Here is a 23005-nt window from a genome sequence, read left to right on the forward strand (position 1 = left end):
GTTGTGGAAACTTACATAGGAATGTTAAACTGCTTGAAATATTTTGATTAAAATACCGAGTGCCACAGTATGTAGACTTTTAACTAACACTCTCTTGTCTTGAGGGAGGGGGAGGGTTTTTTGGGGGGTGGGGAAGGGACCAGCAAGGGAGAAGAGTTTGTGGGGGAGTTGCATGAAAAAGCAGAGGAAGGGAGGATGGCAAATGGACAGTGTTAGAAGAGCTTGGAAAAAACTCCTGTGGCTTCATTGTCTCCTTAAAGCCAGAGAACACAAAGACAAATGCAGTTCAGCCTTTCTCCCATGATGGAAAATGTAAACCGTTGACACAGCTCCCATGTTTAACTTGTTTAATTCTCATTTTAAATTCAGTACTATACCAGCCGTGTGAACTCTGAAGATTTCTTTAGTAATCCATTTTGTAGTTCCGAATCAAAAACAAAGTGAAAAGGTCTGACACAATTTGCTTTTATTTTTAGGCAAATCAACCCTGGTCATAGTTAATAAGGGGATTACAACCCAGACTAGGTCTTTACAGATGTAATGTAAATCAAGGGCAGAGTATAAAGAAACTGATCCCTTTTGATTGAAGTATGGTAAAAAGGCATAGAGAAACTAGCAGCAGTAATCTGATTGTATGGCAATAAAACCACCATTTTCTGTCTTTCAGATAAAAATAATGTGGTAAATCCATGCAGTTCATAAGATGTAAAGGCAGATAAAGGGTGATGCCATGGCAACATATAGATTAGCTTGATGTTAGAAATGACACGTCTCTGAAAGGGGTGTTATAAACTAAGGGCCTTGCTCCGGGCTGTGAGGTATTATGTGAGAACCGCACAAAACTTGGGGCCGGGATTAGGAACTATGAAAGGCCTACTTGTGGCTTGGGGTGGTTGGAGCGGTGAAGAAAAGCTGCTCAGTTCTTGCTCATTGGTGGTGTATAATATGGTAAAGATAGATTTCATTTACTTCTTTTTGCCGAGATGGGGGCCGATTAAAACTCGAGATGGCTGCAATTGTGAGTTGTGGAAGATTCTCCTTTTTAACTCCTGCCCTAGCAGCAGGCTTTCCGAAGAATTGGCTGCACTTGGGATTTGTTGCCTTAATCTATTTGGGCTTCGGGCAGGAGCATGCTGGCAAGGCACAGCGAACAGAGGGGAGAGGTACTATTGGGGTTATCTGGAAGGAAAACAGAGAGCTTTTGATTTCAGCTGTGTTTTAGTTTGTCTCACACTCCATGGGAGCAGCAAAGATAAACATACTGCATTGTCTGTGCCTAGGCCAGGTGATACTTCAGCATCTCCTTTCCCATCCTGCAAAAATAGAAAAGAAAAAGAAAAAAAAAAACCATAAAAACGAAAACAACCAACAACAACAACCAAAAACCGAACAACCACAAACAAGCCAGCATCCATTCCTATTTACCAGTCAAACTGCAGATAACCAAATGTCTCTGGCTCAGTCTCTAGGTGGTGTTTATTTCCGAAAGGCTGGCTGAAATCTAGGAATGAATGAGATAAGCATCTGCCTCCCCCCATTCCCCTCCTCCCCGGCCAGCTTACAATCACTGAGATGAGTTTGCTGTCAGCCCCTTGAGTTTAGCCGGCAGACAATATAGCTATTGTTTCATCATTTATTTTAAGTGATCTGCAGCTGTAAAGGTAGTAAAATATCTTTCCTAGTGCAGCTACTTGGATGTGTTTTTTTCTTGCTTTTTCTCATAAGGAGCCTTTAAATAGTTAATACTCGCTTTTCTACCCAACTGACAACCCTGAACGCCCACAACTTAAAGTCAGCATTACATTGCAAATAAGGGATACGATTCAAATGAGAAATACCTACTTTATTGCCTGTTCACTTGTCTGCGAAGGGGGGAGAGGAAAGCATTCTGCATTTGTTAAGCGCAGTCTAGACACAAGGGGAAAAAACACCGAATCCTACAATAACAGTTGTGTCTTTCTTTACTGGGAATGAGCCTGGGATGAGCTCGGCAAAATGGAATTCATGCTGTTTGTTTGGCAGTGGCTCGGACACTTTTAAAGTGGATTGGTTTTTGGTTCTTTGTTTGTTTGTTTCTTTGATTATTCCAGTTTTTTTTTTTTTTAATATATAAAGATGTTAATTACATGCTTGAATTTATCATTCTTACCCTATCCCATAGTATGCTGGAAATCTTCACATTTCTGACTAAAAAGGGAAGTCCAGACCCCAAACTGTCAAGCCGCTGATGCTGATGTGATTTAACAAATGAAAAATACACAAGTGCATATGGGGAGCCCGACGGATTGGCAGAATACACAGGACCTGAAGTGCTCACATGGGTTTCCTGTCTTGAAACTTAACCTTCACAAATCTATAGCAAAAGATCCAATTCATTTGCTGAAATTCTCCAAAGCTCTCAGGGGCAACCTCATCTAATTTACAGGCCGGTCACATTCAAGCACCTTGCATTCTGCATTTGACAATGATTGCTAATGGGCCATTCAACTAAAGTATTTGCTTGTTAACAGGGAACAGAGCATGATAAATGTCCAGCAAGCTTGCAGCCTCCTTCAGCTTTTCAAATGCAGACTGGTGCATATTTATGGCAGGCAAATGACAAAGGGGGAAGCTGAATTACTCTGGCCTTATGCTTTCTGTTCGAACAAGGGTTAAAGTAATTAAAGAAATAATGCAAAAACCGATGTCCTTTGTTTGCCCACCATTATCCAACATTTAGCTTTCGAACCTGCCTGTCATGTCGCATGTCAGAAATGTCCCAGATAAGGCCAGACAACTTTGGCAGGGCACGGAGAGAAATGGGGGATCATCTATGGAGAGCATCTTGGACAGTGGACTCCAGCTCTCCTTGCATCCAGAGTCTTTCCCCTCCAGGTTCCCCTCACCTTAAGGAGTTTTCACTGATAGAAACTCGAAGGTGTATTTAAAACAGAGATTTTGCAATTTTCATTCCTGTTCCCTAAACAGGGGAAAAAAAACCCCAACACTGAAGAGTGGACAGGCTTTGAGAGAGAATGTGCATTGAGCTCGGTATGTTTCTGGACGCCATGAAAACAAAATGGCAGAACAGAAACCAGTTTTGCATTGCTCCTCTACCGCCAGATAGATCTTAAGACCCAAAAAGATAAAACATGCACACAGAAATTTCCCAAACTTGGAGAGTCTTCAGTGTAATTTTGAATTATCTGGGTTGGGTTATTTTTTCTTGTTAGCATTTTTGTCTTTGTAAATTCAGGTTTAATCTCAGCCTATCTAGCTCCTGTTCAACTTCACGAAAATACCTCCAGTGATTTCAGTCAGTACTGCAAGTCCTACAAGCCTGAAAGTGCTTTACATTATAATTATTTTTGGTTATAGGCAAAATTTAAATTTTCTTGTTAGGGAAAAAATCTATCATTTTACTCTAGGAAAGAGAACATACAGATTTTTTTTTTTTCTGTTATCTGTGCTGCAGAGAACTTTCCTTTGATGTGATTATATACATTGTCAAAGACAGCAAATAAGGGCAGGACCTCTATCTTTTTTGGCAATCCTGGCCAGCCAACACCCAGTGTTTATTGAGGTATCAGCATGATAATTATAATGCAGCTGATTTAAACTTTGATGTAATAGTCTATGCTTTCTTCTGGTTTTAAATATAAGTTCCAAGCCAAAAAAGATAAAGGTTGGTAGAGGATTGTGTTGCTAGGTGAATCATTCCTGATGTATGACATATACATAACTATAAGATGTGTTTCCTACCTGTTCTTTTAAGTCTTCTTTTAAAATGTCTCACGGGTGATGGCTAAAATAGGATTTACAAAACTTTATTTAGCAGGATCAGAGCTTTGTTTGCCTCAAAGGAAAGTCAAGTTTTACGTATGTCAATGGAAAACAAGAAATTATTTGGCTTGTTATACACAGCAGGATAGGTTAGATGGTGAAATGATGTTAAGCTGAAAAATTTGTGGTACTGCAAATTGCTTCTTACTGTTTTCTTAGCTTTTGTTTGAATCGGGCATTTACTTAAATACCCAAACCAGAGAACAGCAGTGGAGAAGGTGAACTGTAAAGCGAAATGTGTTTTAAAGCTAATAAAGAGTAATTTGAAATTTTATTATCATTATTATTATTGTTAGTTAAAGCCCACTCTCACTTGAATGCTGTTTTATTTTGGATTGGGAGTTCTGCCAGTCTCCAGCTTGTCAGAGCTAAGAAGACTCAAATCAAGTCCAGGCCTATTTCTGCAGCAAACAGGAATCCTGGCTCCTTGCCTGTGGATTCATTCAGGAAGACCCATCTGGCTTTTGATGTTCTGCAAGTTTGAAGCAGTTTGTTTAAGGAACCTATGCAGCCAGCACTGGTGGAAGCACACATAACTGCGCTTCTTCTGACTTCTCATCAGTGATGCATCGTTTCACAGTTTCATTTTTGCTTGGTGCTTGCCATCTGCTTACCTACTGCCTGAGCAGCAGTTGGTTTCTATACCTGGCTGGATGAAAGTGTAAATTTGGAGTTGGGAACATCTTGAGTCCTTTTGAGGATTTGCAGTCCCATAGCATTCTCTGTCCACACTTCAGTTGCTTTCTTCATGTTTAATTAATTTCAGTTTAGTTCAGAAGCAGTCTAGCTTAATCACTGCACAACACTTTACCTTCAGGTTTTTGGGGGCTTTCTTTTTCCAGGGTATTTCTGGGCTGTGTAGATTAGCTGAACAGGGGTCACATTGGTGGACAGATTACTTCACTGCCTGAAAAAATATTTAAAAGGTGGTTTTTAGTGGTAATCATTCTTTGTGTCAGTTAGTTTTCAGGCACTTTTTGAAGAAAACCAAAAGCCACATCTTAGATTTATAGCATATTGTGGTCTTCTGTTCTGTGGATCAGTGTGTGTGACACCAAGGCAAGCCAGGACTGCGCTGTGCTCCTACAGCCTGACTTGGGAAACTGTCCTTATTCAAGAAGGCTCATGTCGAGCATGTGCTGAATGCTGAATATTCTTGCTGAAGCAGGACGAATTAAGCATGAGCTGTCTTGAACCAAGGCCAGTGTGAAGAGGTTTTTTGGGGTTGGACAAATACAGATCTCTCCAAAGCTTTGTTGCCTTTTTTAAAATCAGAAAATTATGTCAGAAGCTATATTCCTGTCTGCATTTGGAAAGAGATATATAGCCTGCCAGTAAGTCAGTATGTCCCTTGTGTCAACTGGGGGGAGCTGAAGCAGGTCTATCAGCTGTGCCTCTCAAGTCTGGCTGCACAGGTAGCTCTGTCTCAACTGAGTTTTCTGTGCTTTTTTTTTCCTGCTCACTGTTGGGTGTAATGCCAGCAGCACATTTCCACTACATCTGATCACTGAGAGTGACCCAAGAGCCCAGGTTTCCCTTTGCAGGAGAGAGCCTGGTTATTGAGGGGTGCACTGACTGAGCCTCCTTGCAGTAGAGGCTGAACCAAATGTCAGTGTCTCATGAGTGCAGGGCAATGGGATAAATCTGAGTGGCTGGATCTCCTGTTATCCCCAGCTTTCTGCTGAACCCCTCCAGTGGACTCTTCCATCCTGGGGCAGGGATGTAATTTGTGTCAGATGCACATTTTGAATGTTTACAGAATTTTTAAAACTACTCTGGTGTCAGTTAAGTTCATTTCAGAGGCTCAGGCATTGTAGTGAGACAAAATCTGTTTCTTCATAGGTCAGAAATTACTACTGTCTTGAAGGTGGCTGTAGCCAGCTGGTTTTATTCTGCTTCTGCACCTCAGTCAAACCTTGGAAAGGTTGGTACTTCATGTAAGAACATAGGATCTTTGTGTTTGAAAGTGGCTGAATCTAGGGTTTAATCTAAGAAGCAAGTGGAGACTGATTATAGGTTTGTTTATACAGTTCTGTTACTGATTTGGCATAACTTTTCCTGAAAGTTGTGAGTTAACAATTTGTTCTACTTCCAGTGATTACTTATTCAGGCAAATGGTATGCAATAATACATTTTCTAACAACTGCAAAGCAGATGAAATTTTGTCTTTGAATTGGAGATACAATCACTGATTATTAATGTCTCATCAACTAACAAGACAGTCCCCGCCCTCTTTTATAGACTTTGCTTGGAGCATGTCTTGAAACAAGACTGTACAGGTGTGAGCAAACTGTAGCTAAGAGAAGGAAGACTGCAAACTGGTTGGCATCCTTATATTGTGGCTGGCATAAGACGTTTGTTTTTCTAACAGGAATGGTAGAGAATAGCACAGCAATAGAACAATCTGGTTTGCACTTTTCAAAAAGTAGTTCTTTGGCAAATGCCAGCTGCTCTCTGTTAGCTTTCTAAAAGCAAAGGCTTTAGTGACTTGTGTAAGAAACACACATGGTTTGGTTTGACTTTCTGTTCTATGCTAACTACTGCTCTGCATCTTTTCAATAAAGTGCCATCTCTTGGGTTTGGCACACCCTGCCTCTATGAGCACAAGTCAAATAAAGCAATGGTTTTGTGTTACGCTGAATTCATGGCACAGATTTTTTTTATTTTACTTTCTTTTTAATTTTTTCCCCAAATTCAAACCATATAAATACCTGATTATCTTTGCCGTGAGAGCAAAGAACTACTTTAATATTCCCAGTAGCATATTTTGAACAACAATTCTTTAATTAAAACAACATTGGTCTCTTCCTGTATTTCATGGCTAGCAAATGAGAGAAAACACCAGTGTTAATATCAAAGGGAGTCAGTTTTCATTACAGTAATAGTTCAATCGTGCAATGCTGTAGGCACTGAAATTTAATATTATTGTGACTTGTATTGTAATTGTAGGATGACAGAGGAAAATGGATTAAGTTTAAATGTAAGTGTACACAGCAGCACATGGACTTTGTCAAATGGAAGCCAAGGGTTGGTACAGGATGGGTCCCCCTCTGGCTCTGTCATAATGAATCAGTATTTTGTAAATAACTGGCCACTAGACTATAGATTTATTACCTTTTGCAGATCTCTATGGACACACACAGACATACGTAGATTCTGTGCTGACTGTAATTGCAGTGTGGAGTTGCGGAACAGGTTTATGCCTGTAGGCTTGCAGAGTATTTGAATGTCTAGGCTTCTTGTCTTCACCTTTCATGAAAATATTCTTGCCTGCCAGTTTGTGAAGTTTTGTTCTGAAGGATACACCCATCCTTTTAGTTCAGGCATTGCTAACATATGCATGGCCTCAGACTGGAAAGCCCTTTGTCATCCTGATGAATAAACCGAATTCAAGTTTCAGATGATCTTTGCTTTAGAAAATTATGCTTAAGACAACTAGTGTTAATGAGCAATATCCCCCTCTTTTCCAGTTGCCCATAAACATTCAGATTGCAATGGAAGACAGCAATTTGAACCATCCATTACTGATCTCTTCCATAGAACATTAAGGACAATGAAAGCTAGTTGTTTCATTTGTTTGCAGTGTAGGCAAGCGGAAGATGTCCCTAAAGCAATGCCTGATAGTGTATTAGTGAGTAAACATGATGCCCTGTCGTTTTACGCCATGTCTTCACGCTGTTCCTCAGATGTATGTTCACACTGAAACCTGTTCTAATGTTAAAGTGCAAAAGGGGGCAGTAAAGTGCTATCCAAAAAAAAAAAAGCTTTTTTTTTAATGGGTACTTTTTGTGGCAAAAGTTACATTTCTCAATAGGCTTATAATCACCCATATTAAAGTAGTGATCACAAGAATATCTTCTGTTTGAAAGACTTAAAAATGTTGCCAAAGTGTGTCATAAAGTGTTGTGGAGGTAATGTTTGTCTTGTGTATTTCCGTGTACTTCTGTCCTTGAATGGAGCCCTGAAACATGCTACGTATTTGGAAGGAGTCGAAGTCAGGAAACTTTCCTCAGATATATTTAGGATGTAGCTATATGAAACACTTCTGAAAGAATTCCAACTTTGCTAATCATCTCTGATTCTCATGTTGTGCATTACTTAGCACCACGTTTCTGGAAAAAAGCAAAATGAAAAGAATGCTGAGGCTAGGGGTTTCTGCTTGAAGTACTGAAGTGTGTAGTGGTGGCGTGGGTCAAGAGTTGGGCTCTCCTCCAGACCCACATGCATCATTTGTCAAGAGGCAACTAGAAAGAGCAGCTAATTACAATGCACCTACTGAGTGTTTTTTCTTTCAGAAATTTCTCAGAGTAAGCCATTTATACAGACTGGCTGCTTCTTTCCACTGTGACCACTTGCAGCTTTTAAACTCTACACAGAAAGCACATTTCTGCTGAAATGAAATTAAATAAAAAGGAGAATGTGCCTGCATGTTTCTGTGCTTGTGCATGGGAGCAAGTGAGCAATGATTCCATTTGCTGAAGCTGAGTAAGTCCAGCACTGTTGTGAGGTTCATATTTCTGTAAATGCTGATGAAATGTTAATATAATACACTTTAAAATAGAACATTGGTCATACTCATCCCTTTTTTTTTTTTTTTTTTTTTCTCCTTACTTAAAAGACTGTCATGAAGCACATTAGTGGTTCTTTTGTGGTAACAGGAATTGATTTAGTAAATGGATCAGAATTCTCTAGTGCTTTAAGTACTTTAAGCAGAGCAGTAATGGCTTTCTGAATATAATACAAAAAGTTAATTGCTATTAATAGTGCCTTATATGGAGGTCATGTATGAAAACGGACTATAAAATCTATATTTTTTTTTTGAAAAAAAACATCCTTAGATTTAGTAAAAGATTGGATTGTGTATCTTTTCAACATTTCAGGCTTTACCCTTGCAGTAAATGTTCTGAGCCAGGTTTCACATTCTTGTGCGAAAAACCCATTGCGCAGGGAAAGGCAGATAAGAGTTTGCTCTGAGAAGTTTTTTAAGGCAGGGAAAAACGTGGCTGACTTCTCACTTTTACGTGGAGAAAAGCAAGCATTAATTTTTGCATTCTGGATTTAATGGGGGTGGAGGGGTAAAACACGAGTTGGTTTGAAGGTTTTAGTTATGTAATCAAGTTTAGTTATGTATTTTTTCTGCGAGTGAGAGCCAAAGCAGGAAGGGAAGGGGCAACTTTCCAGCAAAACTGAACCACCTCTCGCAGGCAGAGATGATGTCCCATTGAAACAGATACACTGCCTAACAGCAAAACCCTTGTGGCAGATGCACACCTGGCGGCTGAAGGCAGGACACTGCCTTGGCTCCGCATGGTGGGCTGGGGAAAGGGGCTCTTGCTGCCTCTGTCTTTGTGGTTGCTCTAAGATGCCATGATCCCAACCTCAGGTGACATGATTCCTTGGAGAGGGACTGGAAAGTGACCTACCTCTGCTGGAACCTAGGATTGGGGTAGCCTTGAGGGGGAGTCTGCTGCAAAGCAAATGCTTTGGCTTCCTTGCTTTTTGTGAAGAGGGAGATCACATCTGTAATCTTGTACATCACAGCATTTAAGATTTTCTCTTCACAGAAATATATTTTCTCTTTGAATGTCTTCAGTAGGACGTGCTTGATGCTGGGTTGAACATGACCTTCCCTATATGTGAAGGGTGAAAGGGGTACGGTTTTGCCAAATATCACGTCTTGGCTGTGGGGTTTGTGTAAGGCACCTTTAGACTTGTGACGATTCTGAGCTGAGTGGAATGAAAAGTTGTCTGTATTTCTGCAACAGCACTAGTCATAAGAGTTATTTGTTGAAGGAGGCTCGTGACAGATCTTTCTAGGAGACCAGCTTGGGCATTTTCTGATGTGTTTGGAGACAAATAGTGTCTGTGGGTGTCTCTGTACAGTAGAAGCTCTGTGTCTTTAGAACTGTGATGTGATGGTACAATTTGACTGTCAAATCCAGCAGGTCCGTGTAAAAGAATATTTCCTTTGGAGAGAAGCATATGCATTCTAAGGCCATCCTTGGTTTACATGTATTAGAAATCCTTTGTTGTATTTTGAATGCTTTCCTCTAGTATTTTGCTAAAGGTAGTGGAATGAATGGATAAATGAAATGGCTAAAATTTCACCCATGTTCCTAATTCCCTGTCCACTAAAAATTTTCAGAAAATGTAATAATGCTACAGAATCATTCTTGTTTAGGTTATTAAGATTTCAGTTGCAAACACACTGCATTGTTTTGCCCTACTGAACTCAGTGGGAATCTTGAAACCAATGTTATTAAGAACAGGTCCAAGAAAAGGCACCAAGAGCGGTGCCCCTTTGCCTGGCTACTTGCGGCACATGAAATGGTGGCACCACTGACATATTGTGTCTAGCGTGATTAAAACAGTATACAACTTTTACCATTCCCTTTTTCAGTGCACTGCAAGCATTTGCCCCCAGGCAGCCTGAAAGAAAATGGGCTCCTTTAGAGGTGAGGAAGAGTGAGAATGAGGTACCTCAAATCCTAGGATGGAGGTCAGCTGTGGTTTCAGGGGACTGCTTCAAAGCACTTAGAAGATTACTGCAAGTTTGTTTCAAGGGAGCCTGAACACAGGTTTTTGACTTTGAGTAGAAGTGAGAAATACAGGACTTGCTGCTTTACCAGCTTGTGTTATAATATTTTATAATTTGGCTTTTTATAATGTCATACTTGCCATTAAAGATCTTAAGGGATGAGCATGAATATATTTGTTTATTTATTTGTTTGAATTCCATTTAGTTTCTAGCCTGTGAGTCCCATTAATGCTAGTAACCATTCACTACATAAATTGTTTCATTAACTGTGTGGAAAAATGTTACATATAAATAAAGGTTAGGAGATTAAACTTCTTAAATTTTATTTAAATTCAAAAACTTCCCTGCTTAGCATGTTGTGTAAAACTTTCCTGTAGTATTAAAATGATTTAATAAGACTGCACTGGTAAAGAAAAGTAGCTTCCAAACTCACTTTAAAGAATTTTAATAATATGAAATGCTATACTGTTTTTTGTTTTCAAAGTTTCATTTGCTAGTCTTTGTATAAAGCCAGTCTGTCATCTTGCTGTGTCACACTATGATATTTTTTCTTGCAAAGATTTTATGTAGGCCCAGTGCCCTTTTTCCTCATAAAATTATGTACCCATTTTGAGACAGACTCCACATTTTTTGATGAGGCTTGTTTTTCTGTCTGTCCACAGCATTTACTGATCCTGCTTTCATTAAATTCATGTTCACTTAATTTATTTAAACTGGAGTGAGATGAGTCCTGTAAAATCACTGCTTCTGCACAAAAATGCATTTACAGCTGGGTGTATACCTTATATGCACATGGCATATTTTTGTACATGGCATTGAATATGACAAAAACAAACATGGAAGTTTTGTGTAGAGCTTTTGCAGAGAGCTGTGTTCTGTGTTTTTGGATTTTATGCAGTGCAGTGGTTTTGGGGATCAGGAAACTGATTTTCAACTACTTCACTGAAATCACTAGCCTTTTCCTGAAACTTCTATTTGCTTTGCATCAAGCTGGTAGGACTTTTGCCTTGTTTAAATATTTCTCCTGTGGATAAAATGATACTTGAAATATGAGTGTTGTTACTTTCTCAAAAGTCAGATGATGAATACATATACTATTTAATAACTATTCTTTCTAGACAGAAAGGACTTGTATGTGGAATGCAATTCTGTATTCTGTTTCAGTTTGCAGTTTTACAAGTAACGGACTAACATACTGTGTAATTAGTATTCATGATATTTCCTTAAAACTTCTCAATTAATAAGTATAGTCAGGCCTGTAGTTAAAACTGCATAAAATTAAGTGGGTAGGATTCCCCAACAGTAGGTTTCAGGCTGCATTTTAAGAAGCGTCTTGATTGTTCACATTTTTAGGATTATTTTTGTGACATTAATTTAAAGCTAACTGCCTACACCAATTAGTTCGGGAAAGTTATTAAAGCACAGAAATTTGGCACTGCCTCCCCAGTTAAATATACAAGCCTTGCATCAAGTACTAACATGCTTTCTAAAATCATATTTATTTTATAATTACTAGAATACAGTTAAAGCTAAGTGTGCATATATATATTCATAGTATGTGTACATCTATGTATGTGTATGATTTTGCAAGTTGGAAAAACCATGACGAAAACCCTTGGTTATATCACTCAATATTGATTAACAAAATCTCTCAAGAATTTATTTCTCTAAGAATTTTTTCTATTGATAATTTTACAGTTTCAGAAATTTCTGTCTACTAAGAAATGGTAAAACAGTCTCAGTGAATGAGAGTGTTAGTGGGTTAAATTCTACTTTTTTTTTGAGAATTTGCTGTTATGAGGTTAGGCAGGTTTGAGTGGTTATCATTAAGCAAAATTCCTTTGTAATTTAATATGGTTGAATGTGCTAAGTTTCTCTAAACAATAAGATTCTTAAGAAATTAGTTGAAAACTAATATACATTTTATTTTCTAATAAAATTTCACAATCAAATTTAACTTCTTGTGGACTTTGACAAGTAAGGTTTCATTAGTGCCAGGAACTGCTGCTGAGGCTTAAAATAAGTGTGGTAGAGAAAATCGTTGAAGTGTTGGTGTGAGGGGTGAATGAGCTACTCTGCTCCTAATTTCTCTTTGTGTCTCATGTGACTTTTTGGTCAAGTTCAATAATTATTTTAAAAAAGGTTTGGGAACTCTGCAAGTTGTTGTTATTTGATGAGCTGCATGACTAGTTGGGTATGTGGGAGGGATTCACATCCATGGGCTTTTGCACAGATGTCAAATGTCGCCCACAGTACACCAGTTTTGGGCTGACAGTAAAAATGCCATCTGTATCGAAAAGTGCCAGACAGAAAGTGCATGAATTTCATCGTACAGCTTATATGGTACTTAATATACTTTTCTGTGCTTTCTCACAGCAGGCACCAGGATTATTTATTGTGAGCAGGATTTTTCAAATGCTCCAAGAGTCTCTCTATATCTGACTGCTGACAGAAATGAGCTGAGAAGCTTGCTAAGCTTTTCTCTTAAGTTTCTGTTAGGGTACAGGGGCCTATGTTGATATTTAAGTTTTGCAGTAAATCATACTTAAAACTGAAATACAGAAAGTTACAAGGCTTTTTATAGAAAGCAATGGTTCCAGTGCTGTCACTATCCTGACTACTTAGAGAGCGTGTCACTGTCCCAGGCCATCACTGAAGTAACAGCCTCTGCAGGATCAGTCATAGGATTCTGGAAGCACCTTGCTTCATTTTTATATCTCAGTTTTCATGGGGAAAAAAAAAAAAAAAAAAAAAAAAAAAAAAAAAAAAAAAAGCTTTCTAATTAGTTAAAACCACATTTTGATCAGATTTTTAAAGCCATTTCATTAACTTAATTTTTATAGACACCGTCCTGCAAACATTTAATCAGTCTTGATGCTACTTTGGAATACTTAAGGTAACATCAACATTTGCAGAGACAAAGACTCAGGATTAATCCTGAAGGGGTTTTTTAACCTCCACCAAAGCTGAATGTACATTGTCCTTTCTAATTTTTTTTCCAATAGAAGGTCTTCAAAAATAGGATCATAAAACAGTAGTCTTAATCCTCCTGACATTTCATAAATAGCTTCAGAAAATGCTTAGTACCCAGCAAATGATTTATTTAAAGTCTTTATAAAAAGTACAGTGGCAAAAGTATTACACAAATGCAGGGATAATAATCATGCCTACTACTAATCAGCCACTGTAAGTTTTGTGGTTGAACTGAAATGCATGAGGTGAAACTTTTTTATTATCTCCATCCATATTTGGGCTTTGTTGTTATAAGAAAATAAGGAAAGTAAATTGGAAAAATATCTCTCCTAGCAAAGGTCATGATCAAAAGTGCAAACTGTGGAAAAAATTTCAATACAATCAAGTCCTCAGATTAATCCTTGCATTTTAAGCCTTTTTTCTTCTCTAATCCCATCAGCATTAGATCCTGCAAGTTCACACACACAAGTGGAAGGAGATTTACTGAGTTTAGTTCTAAAACTGTACAGACTTCAGAGTCATAGCAAGAATATTCCCTGCCATAAAGTCTAACAAGTGCATTGGTTTAAAGCTCTTGTAAAATGTAGTTTTAACTGTCTGTTGGGGATGGTTCTGTCCTCTACCTTTTATGGGACAATTCCTGGCTGAAACTAAGCCTCACAAGTGTGCCTTCTCTCCTGCAACTGTTTCTGAGGATTGCCTGGCATACTATCTCTCAGCCCATCCTGTTTGTGCTCAGAGTTTGCATGGGAGAACATATACTGTGGCTGTTTAATACATGCACGCAAAGTCTAAAATTAGAATCAGTGTCTTTTGTTTCTCAGGGCAGCTTTTAGGTTATATTATTGATAATGGTGGACAGGTATATTTATCTAATCTTAAGAATTTCATATATGTTTTATATGTGAATCTAAATTGATTAACTTACAAGCAAAGATTCAATCCTTTAAAATCTCGTGTGTTTCCTATTACACAGTCCTGTTATGCGAGGAAGAATTGCTGGCAGGAGGAAGTATTTGCAGCAGTGGGATCATAGAGTGACCAGCCTTTGTCCTGGCATGCAGAAGGGGGAATATGAGTGATTGTCATCTTCCTGACACAGCATTGCTGCACAGGAGCAAAGTTAAAATGGGGTTGTGGTCAGACAAGGTAGTAAAGTCAGTCACAGGTGACGCAGGTTGGCTTGGAAACTCTGTCCCTTTGCTTTTGCTTGGTCAGAGTTGATCCCTGAGGAGAGCCAAAATCAGAATGCATGCTGTTCCCTTGGGAATCTTTGCTGGCTGGGATCCTCTTCCCTGCCTTTTCTTCATACCCTTGCAGAACTGGCCTCTCCCTCAGCTGTAGGATCATACAATCGTTCAGGTTGGAACAGACCTGTAAGATCATCAAGTCCAGGTTTTAACCCAGTACTGCTGTGTTCACCATTAAACCACATCCCTAGGTGCCACATCTGCATTCACATCTGGTTGTCCTTCACCAGGCTGGTAATGCCAAGGATGCATTCCTGCCTTTTCATTTGTTTGACCATTTCAGCTTTCAGGAGGTGGTAGTCTGCATTCCTTTGGCATGTCTGAAAACTGGAGGAGGAGGCGCAGCTTTGCCCCGTCTCCACTTCAATCTCCATTTGAACAGCCGTGGCCAAGCCCAGTTTCTGCAGGCTGGAAATTACCCTGCACAGCACAAAAGAGCGCAGTGATTTATACATCAACAGTCGCTTTTCTTGCCATAACATTTCATTGTTCTAGTTCCCTAAATCTGTAATTACATGTCTTTGTCCTGCTACGTGCTGCTTCATAACAAATATAATTCTTACACTGGCTTTGTGAGTGAAAATAATCCTGCTCAATTAGCACAGATCATAAACTTGAATTGTATGGAGCAAGCAGTTGTAAATGATGGATTTGAAATTTGGGGCGTTGCATCATTCTTTAATTTAGTGGGTTCTCCTCCACCAGTACTTCATGCTGGTGGCTCCTTTCGCCAAGCCAGAGGTTGGAGGTCACTGACGCCTACAGCTTTGTTCTGTGTGGGCCTTGATACTCTAATTTAAAGTTTCCAGGAAGGCTGCCTGTGAATAAGCTAGATTTACTACGTGTGCTGTTTAAATATTAGCACTTGGAGAAGGGTGTTCATTAGGCAGGAATTGTTTCGCTTGGTTTTTCAGGCCGATTCTCCATTAAGGAAGATCTTTGGAAAATGCTGGCAGGCAGGAAAAAGAGGAAAGAAAGTCAGTCTTTTAGGTCTTTGCATTCGAGTACATTGGTTGTGTTTCTGGCTGTTGTTCTAAAACACGCACTTCTTGGCCTTAATGGAAACAAATATGTCTTAATGGAGAGAGAAACAAACAAACCTGCTATGGCTTTTGTCCTTGTGAGAATGTGACTCCTCATTTTGTGGATGAATCAATACTATAAGTAATTACTTATATTTTTCTTCCATGAAAAGGTGGTCATGTTTGCTTGTTAATTAATATGAGTAGGAAAGACAAAATACTATGTCTAATTGCAAATATTAAAGCTCACTGCCAGTTTGTGTAAGATGTCTTCCCATACTAAGAAAGAAAGCACACCTCTCTTTAACTACTAGCACAAAAAAAAAAAAAATCAAAAAAGAGCTAAAATAATGGCAGTAATGATGGAATTTGTGAAGAGAAATCATTGTGATGGAATGGTCACACTGTCTTGGATATAAGTGTTTTTCCCAGAAGCATGTGTGGTCCATGGATCAGGTAGATCCATTGCAGGTCTGTAAGCATGGTCCTGGTTGAGTGACTGATGTTCCTATGTGTTACACTAGTAATATCAAACAGCATTTTGTTGCTGTTGATACATTGTTAATATATCAACAATATATTGTATAAAAGTCTAAGATTTTTCCTGCCCCACATGGCTGGCTGTTCAGGAGGGTTGAAAGATTATTTTTGTTATTCTCTCATGTCCAAAATTAGCAAAATATGTGCAAGAATAATAGAAATAGTAGAAATATTAGCAAAACAGGAAAACAGAATTATAGCTCACCAGGTATTGTATTAGCTGCTCTGCATGGCTAAATGCAGTGCATGAAACAGCACTGCCTGCCAAGAGACATCTAAAATCTGCTAGAGTGCCCAAAACTGGGCTAAGGAGTAAAAGACTCAATCCATCTATAATTTCCAAGATCTAAATAAACGTCTCGTCGATATTGAATCAAACCCAAACTAGTAAGATTTGGTTCGCTCAGTCTGTCATTTTGGTTTTGGAAACTGTGTTCATTTCTGTCTGTTCACTGCAGTTGCTACTTTTCTGTATGAGATTTTATTAAGTGTCTCAAATTTTACTTCTTCTTCTCTTCCCCAATCCCCCTCCCTTTTTTTTTCCCTTCCTTTTAGATTCCTTCCTGGACAAGGATTGGTACTATATCCACAGATAGGAGACAAACTGGATATTATATGCCCAAAGGTGGACTCTAAAACTATTGGCCAATATGAATATTATAAGGTCTACATGGTTGATAAAGACCAAGCAGATAGCTGTGCTATTAAAAAGGACAATACACCTCTACTTAACTGTGCCAAGCCAGATCAAGATGTTAAGTTTACCATCAAGTTTCAAGAGTTCAGTCCTAATCTCTGGGGCCTGGAATTTCAGAAGAACAAAGATTATTACGTCATATGTAAGTTCAAACTTTCAGTTGTTCATTCTTTTAAATACAATTGTTCGTTATTTTGCATGCTGTCTTGTACATTATAAGCAAACTAAGAGGAATATGAATGGGTTTGTATATTTTTATCTGAATATGATTTCTTACTGGCATATTTTCAATATTGTTCCTGATTTCCGAAGAGTGTCTGCCTCTTTTTTCCTTGGTTTGTGTACTTCTATGCCTGTAGAATGAGCTTTCTTTTCCTTATGCATGGTATCGTGTCCTGTATTTGTGTTAGAAGTTGTGTGCAGCTAAACTGTGACACATTTCCTGCTCACAGCCCTGGTGATGTGCTGGGCTGTTGGCTTTGTCCTTGAGTTCTCTTATGCCAGGAGTAGGAGTATGGTGACCCAGCTGTTGTCAGATGAGGTAGCCCATGTGACGTGGCTAGCCACTGCTCCAGGTGGTCTGGGGACCCTCACAGGAAGCATCTTTTGGCCACTTTGGTGCCAGTTTTGTCAATGTACTTTCCTCACAGGGGTTACTGATAAGGGCCTGTAATTGAGCATGCCTTTCCTAAAAACATACCTACTATGTCCATACAATAGCTAGGAGAGTTATTGGGTAAAACCTAGATTAGCATGGTCTTGAATTTTATCTTTTTTCATGGTCCTGGCTTGCAAAACAAATGTGCATGACACAGGCCTCTGTGCAGCAGTACAAGCTTTGTGTGAGTTTCTGAACAGGGATTTACGTCTGAAAGCAAATCTGGAGATAGCCACTGTGTTCAGTGATTCAGATTACTTATGATGTGTAAAGTTAATGATGTGAATCAGGAGTTAGCACAAGCTGAAACCTCAGCAGTATAACAACAATTTACATTAGTTTAGGTTTTGTCATTGTAATATTATACCCTGTGGATATCATTTAGCCCCGTGGGCACTTTTGAAGTCTTGAGCAAGTATCTGCAGTTATTAGGTGATGGAGCAAATTCTGTAAATACCTGGCTTCTCTGCAGTTACAAGGAATATTATGTGTCTTATTTCACAGGATCGTAGAATAATTTGGGTTGAAAGGGACCTTTAAAGCTCATCTAGTCCAAGCCCCATTCAGTGTGCTGGGTCATCTTCAACTAGATCAGGTTGCTCAGAGCTCTGTTCCCAGGTGTGGAGCATCTACCACCCCTATAGGCATCATGTTCTGGTATTTCACAACACTCGTTGTAAAAGATTTATTCACTATACCTGGTCTAAATCTACCTTCTGTTAGTTTAAGACCATTAACTCATGTTCTGTCACAATAGGTCCTGCTGAAAGATTAGTCCTTGAATGTGTTTCTGCCACATCCTTGAAAACTGGAGTATTGATAACTGTTTCATGTAATATCTGCCAGTGTAATTATTTCTTAATTTCTGATTTAAAAATTTCGGCAGTTTTAAAAGTGCTCTGATCAAATCCTTTTAAAACAGAAATTCATTCACTATAAATTAAAGCTCACTTCCCAGTTATGTCCATAATGGTACATGGTAGTGTATAAAACAGGTTGTATTATCTGTATTCTGTAAAACAGAAGCTTAAATAAGAATTAACTTCATTACTAATATTAATTACTAGTTTCAGAAATTACTAAATAAGAGTTACAGGAGATACAAACCACCTCTTTTTTCTAGTTTTAAAGATTGCTTAGTATAAGTACTTCCTGTGTTTAGCTGGGGAGTATATAAAAATGTGATCCCACTTAAACAATATTAACTTTGACAAACTTCCCACTGAAATCCAGTGAGATATTTACCAGAGCAAGAGTGACAAAATTACATACTGAGAGGTAGTTTTCTGTAATTCCAGTGAAAATTTGTAGCCTAAAAATGACCATGCTCAAATATTTGGCTTAAATGAGGAAATGTGCTCATTATTTAGTGCTGCTTTTAAAAACATCCACAGAAGACCAACTGTAGTGGAACAAATGGCACTGTTACAATTATTACCTGAAAATTATGGGCACAAATGGAGCTTTCTGATGCACTGTCAGTTCTGTCATATCTATGTCATGGATTTACCCAGAGAATTATTAAGTACGTCTCATTTTCATTAGTTTTGTATAATTATTTCATTATAGCAATAAGACATAATAGACGTTGCATTTCCTGGAAGATTACAGTGTAACTTGGTTGAAAGAACTTACTCAGCCTTCAGTCTAATGCCTCAAAAATCACACTGGCCTAGCAGTAATACTGGAGTGCCTCAGGGTATTACTTTTCCTATTCATTGTGGCATAAACAAATGGCCAACTTATCACTCTGTTGCTACTGAGTGAGCTTCAGCTATGGGTAAAATGTACCCATACATTTTAATAGGCTGGACAAAAAAACACCCCACCCTTGAAAACCCAGCCATCCTGAAGCTAAAACCCTCACTTTCCTGTCATTCAGGGAGAAAACAATAAATTCAGTGATGTTGGTCTCAGAAGCACTAAGAGGCATAGAAAACTAGGCCAGTGCTCAGCTAGGACACCATTTTAGAGAGTACTGGGGCTAGGTAGGGTTTTTACAATTTGTATTCAAAAGCTCATGACACAGCCTTGCCAATGCAAGTTCTGGTAGTCAGGACATTTGCTGTCATTTTTATAAGTAATAAAATGCCTCTTAGTCATGTATGCAAATCAGGCTTTAAATTATTTGCATGCATTCCTATTCACAGACCTGTAATTCTTTCTTTTCCTTCCTTCCTTCCGTCTGTCCATCCACCCATCCATGTGTCCATCCATCCATCCATTTTGCCTTGCTTGTTTTGTTGGGGTTTTTTTTTGAGAGAGTGGAAAAGCTGTGAAATGAAGGCAATGATGCATTTTATGTGCCCGCTTTTGATTTTGAAGTATTTTAGGATCTTGCATTCCCTCAGCTAAGTGGCATCAAACAAACCTAGCACAAGAGCTCACTGAGCTCAGCATCTTTGCAGTGCTTGCTCTGGTTGCGCCTACAGCCTAATCTCACGCTGTTTATGCTGGCAGGCTGTTGTCAGCCCTTTAAATGTTTTGTGCATCGTCATGCACCTTTTATCATCTTGCCATTATTTGAAAACAGAGTTTGTTTTTCTGAGGTAATAGTATGTGGTTTGCGGAGCTGTATTAAACAGTAAAATCTATTCATATTAGGGGGTTAGTCATTTTGGGATGAGGAATTGCAGCACAGGATGAAGCAGCTTCCTGAGCCCTTTAGAGACATGTGATTGCACAGGAATTCTTCAAGCCATAATTTTTATATCATCCAGATGTATTCATGATAGGTATAGCAGAAGGAGATCTTTTCTATTCAGTGCTTCCCTGGGCCTAAGCATATAAAATCTCCTCATTTCACAATTCACAATTTTTTAAAAAGTAGAAGTGTGGGTAAGTTTCTCATACCTGTTTTCACATTTAGTGGTACTTTAATAAATAAAAAATATATAATCCATTTTTTGGCAAGGTATTCCCTCAATATGACTATCAGTATCCAAAGGGTTAATTCTATGAACAGCAGTAATTGGAAAGACGATACTGAATGGTATTGTGAAAGTGAATAAACGATGTAACAGAGTGTCCTTGCTTTTCTCTTCTTTGCTATCATCAATTTTTCGTTCCTGGGAAATGAATAGATTCATTTTCCTACAGTTACCTGATTTCTTTTCAGCAGAACTGGAGAAGGTCAAATGTACTTGAGATCTCAGAAGTATTAATGTTTGATTATCCTAAAATATGTGACCATTTAGTTAACATATCTTAAGTCCCTAAGGAAATCCTTATTCAAATGCATGAAGGAAGATACATTGTGCCCAACAACATAAATATCTATGTGAAGGACAAATTTGGGCAGAGGGGTGTGAAGATTCGTAACTCTGATATTTGCATTAAAAACTCTTTTTATGTCTTGGTTAGGGAATAAAGAATAATTTTCTGCTGTTGTGAGTTGCTCAGAGCAAGCAATGAGTATATTCTCAATACTGAGGAGATACTCAGTACTTGATCTGCAAGTACTTGGGTCATGGTGTCACTGCTTCAGTACCTCTCTCAGATGCAGATTCTTCTTGTTTGTCAGAGAGACACATTAGCATAGTTCAAGTGCATTTCTTATACCAAAGATGTTTACTCTTGGTGTACAGGAATCATCCTGAACTCTTCCCAGTAAACTTGGCCTTTAGTCAGAGGGTCTGGAGAGCCTAGTGATACACTGGCTTTGTGATGGGAGCTCTGGGGAAAGCCTGTGGGAAGCTATGCCAGAGGGAAAGGAGCAGTGCCAGAGGGAAGGGAGCAGTGCCGCCTGCCTCTAAGCCACCGTCAAGCTCCTTAGGTAGTTTGGCCCAGCAAGCACATATTTCACGCCATCTCTTCTTTTGCATAAGTGAGGTTTATGGGCTGACATCATCAACAGTAAAAAACAAGTCACCTGCAATGAAATCTTCACCTGTTCCAAATTTGTAATAGAGTGACTTGGGACTTGGGAAGGGGCTACAGAATGGTTCCTGAAAGATTCCTCTATAAGGCTTGCTCTGCCTGGACCTCATTAGCCGAGCTTGCCAAACTAACGATGCTCATTGGCTTTGACGCTGGCAAAATTGAATATGCAGCTTTCCTTAAATGTTTTTTTGTCAACTTTTTTTCAAGTGACCCACTTACATAATTGGTTTCTGGCTTAAATTAAAAAACATATATTTATATATATTTGATCCCTGACTGATTTAAAAGTTTATACAGGCTAGTAGCACTAAATTTGGGGTAACAGCTTTAATAGTACTGTGGCCTTTAAAATCAAAACAGTCATTCTGAAACTTTAGCATTAGCTGTGTTTGAAAAAAATTACAAGGCATTTTATGTTTTCACTTTGTCATTCTGTTACAATTAAAGGGCAATAACTGTCTGAGGAAGAACATATTAAGGGACAATATAGATTGTGCCCTGAAATATGGCCCAGCTGGGAAGAATAAATCTCTTTGCATGACCAACTAGATGTACATTAAAATGTTATTTTAGTATTCTGTCCAGTTTAGAGCACTGGCTAATCTGTCTGGCTGGGCATTCTGAAAACGTTCTGAGGCAGATTTCAGCCTGCAGCCCCTTATAACCTCCAAATCACCTAGTGAAAGCTGCCCAAAAGAAAACAGTAAACAGGTTTTCCTTTGTTAATGCCAAACTAGCCGAAATGGGAGCAAATACTGTATTAGAAATTCAATTCCTTTACTTTGCAGCAAAGACATTTTTCCTGGGTTCTATTAAAGACTCCGTGGTCCAGAAGTCTACTGGTTTGAGGGGTTTTTTTGTGGTGGTGGTAATGGTGTTAATGAAAGCCAATGCGGTAATAGTCACTTCGATTCCATTTGTACAGAGATCACTTCTTTTTTCTTTCCTTTCTCCTCCTGCTTCCTCAGAAAATTAGATAAATAATTTCTCCTTAGTGTAAAATGATATCCAGAGGTCAGGCTTTGACTTTGCTGAAGAGTCTTTTAAGGGATGTATCAGCAATACCACTTAGCTCTTGTTGAATGAAATATAAATACAGCTTATACAAATAATATTATTAGAAAGAAAAATCACTGTGTGCAGCTTTAGATTTCTAACAGAGTCTAAAACCTGCAGGATTAATGGAGTCATGGTCCTTTGGGGTTTTGTCCCAGACCACACAGGTCTTGTAAGAGAATAAGGCTATTTATATTGATGGACTTCATTCATATTCGGTGCCATTACCTAGGCAATACCAATCGTTTATCTCCTTTAAAGTAGACAGAGATAGTTCAGCAGGAAATCTGTTATTATGTCTCTATTCCTAAGGGAAGGAAATGGAAGATAGGAATGCTCAGTTTGTTAATTGATGGCATGTTGTGAAAAAAAAAAACAAACAAAAAACAGTTATCTTCCCTCACTCCCCCGCAAGTATTCCAAATAGATATAGAATCGGATGAAAATGAAGAATAGTTGTTCAGACTGGAATAAAAAATTATTCAGGAAATACTCATGAATTGAAGAGGTTTTAAAATTTCATAGGAAGCTGTTTAATAGTTTTAAGTCACTATTTTTATATCTCTC

At 38.6% G+C, this 23005-nt stretch overlaps 1 protein-coding gene across 1 annotated transcript in view; it reads left to right on the top strand.

Annotated features, from left to right (window-relative positions):
- EFNB2 (ephrin B2) overlaps positions 1-23005 on the top strand; it is a 44349-nt gene that overhangs the window by 5631 nt on the left and 15713 nt on the right. The window contains exon 2 of the mRNA XM_083854413.1: positions 16701-16984. Coding sequence (XP_083710539.1) covers positions 16701-16984 — 284 coding nt within the window. The remainder of the gene's footprint in view (positions 1-16700; positions 16985-23005) is intronic.

Source organism: Zosterops lateralis, assembly GCF_965231275.1.
Source record: "Zosterops lateralis genome assembly, chromosome: 2".
Classification (NCBI taxonomy): domain Eukaryota; kingdom Metazoa; phylum Chordata; class Aves; order Passeriformes; family Zosteropidae; genus Zosterops; species Zosterops lateralis.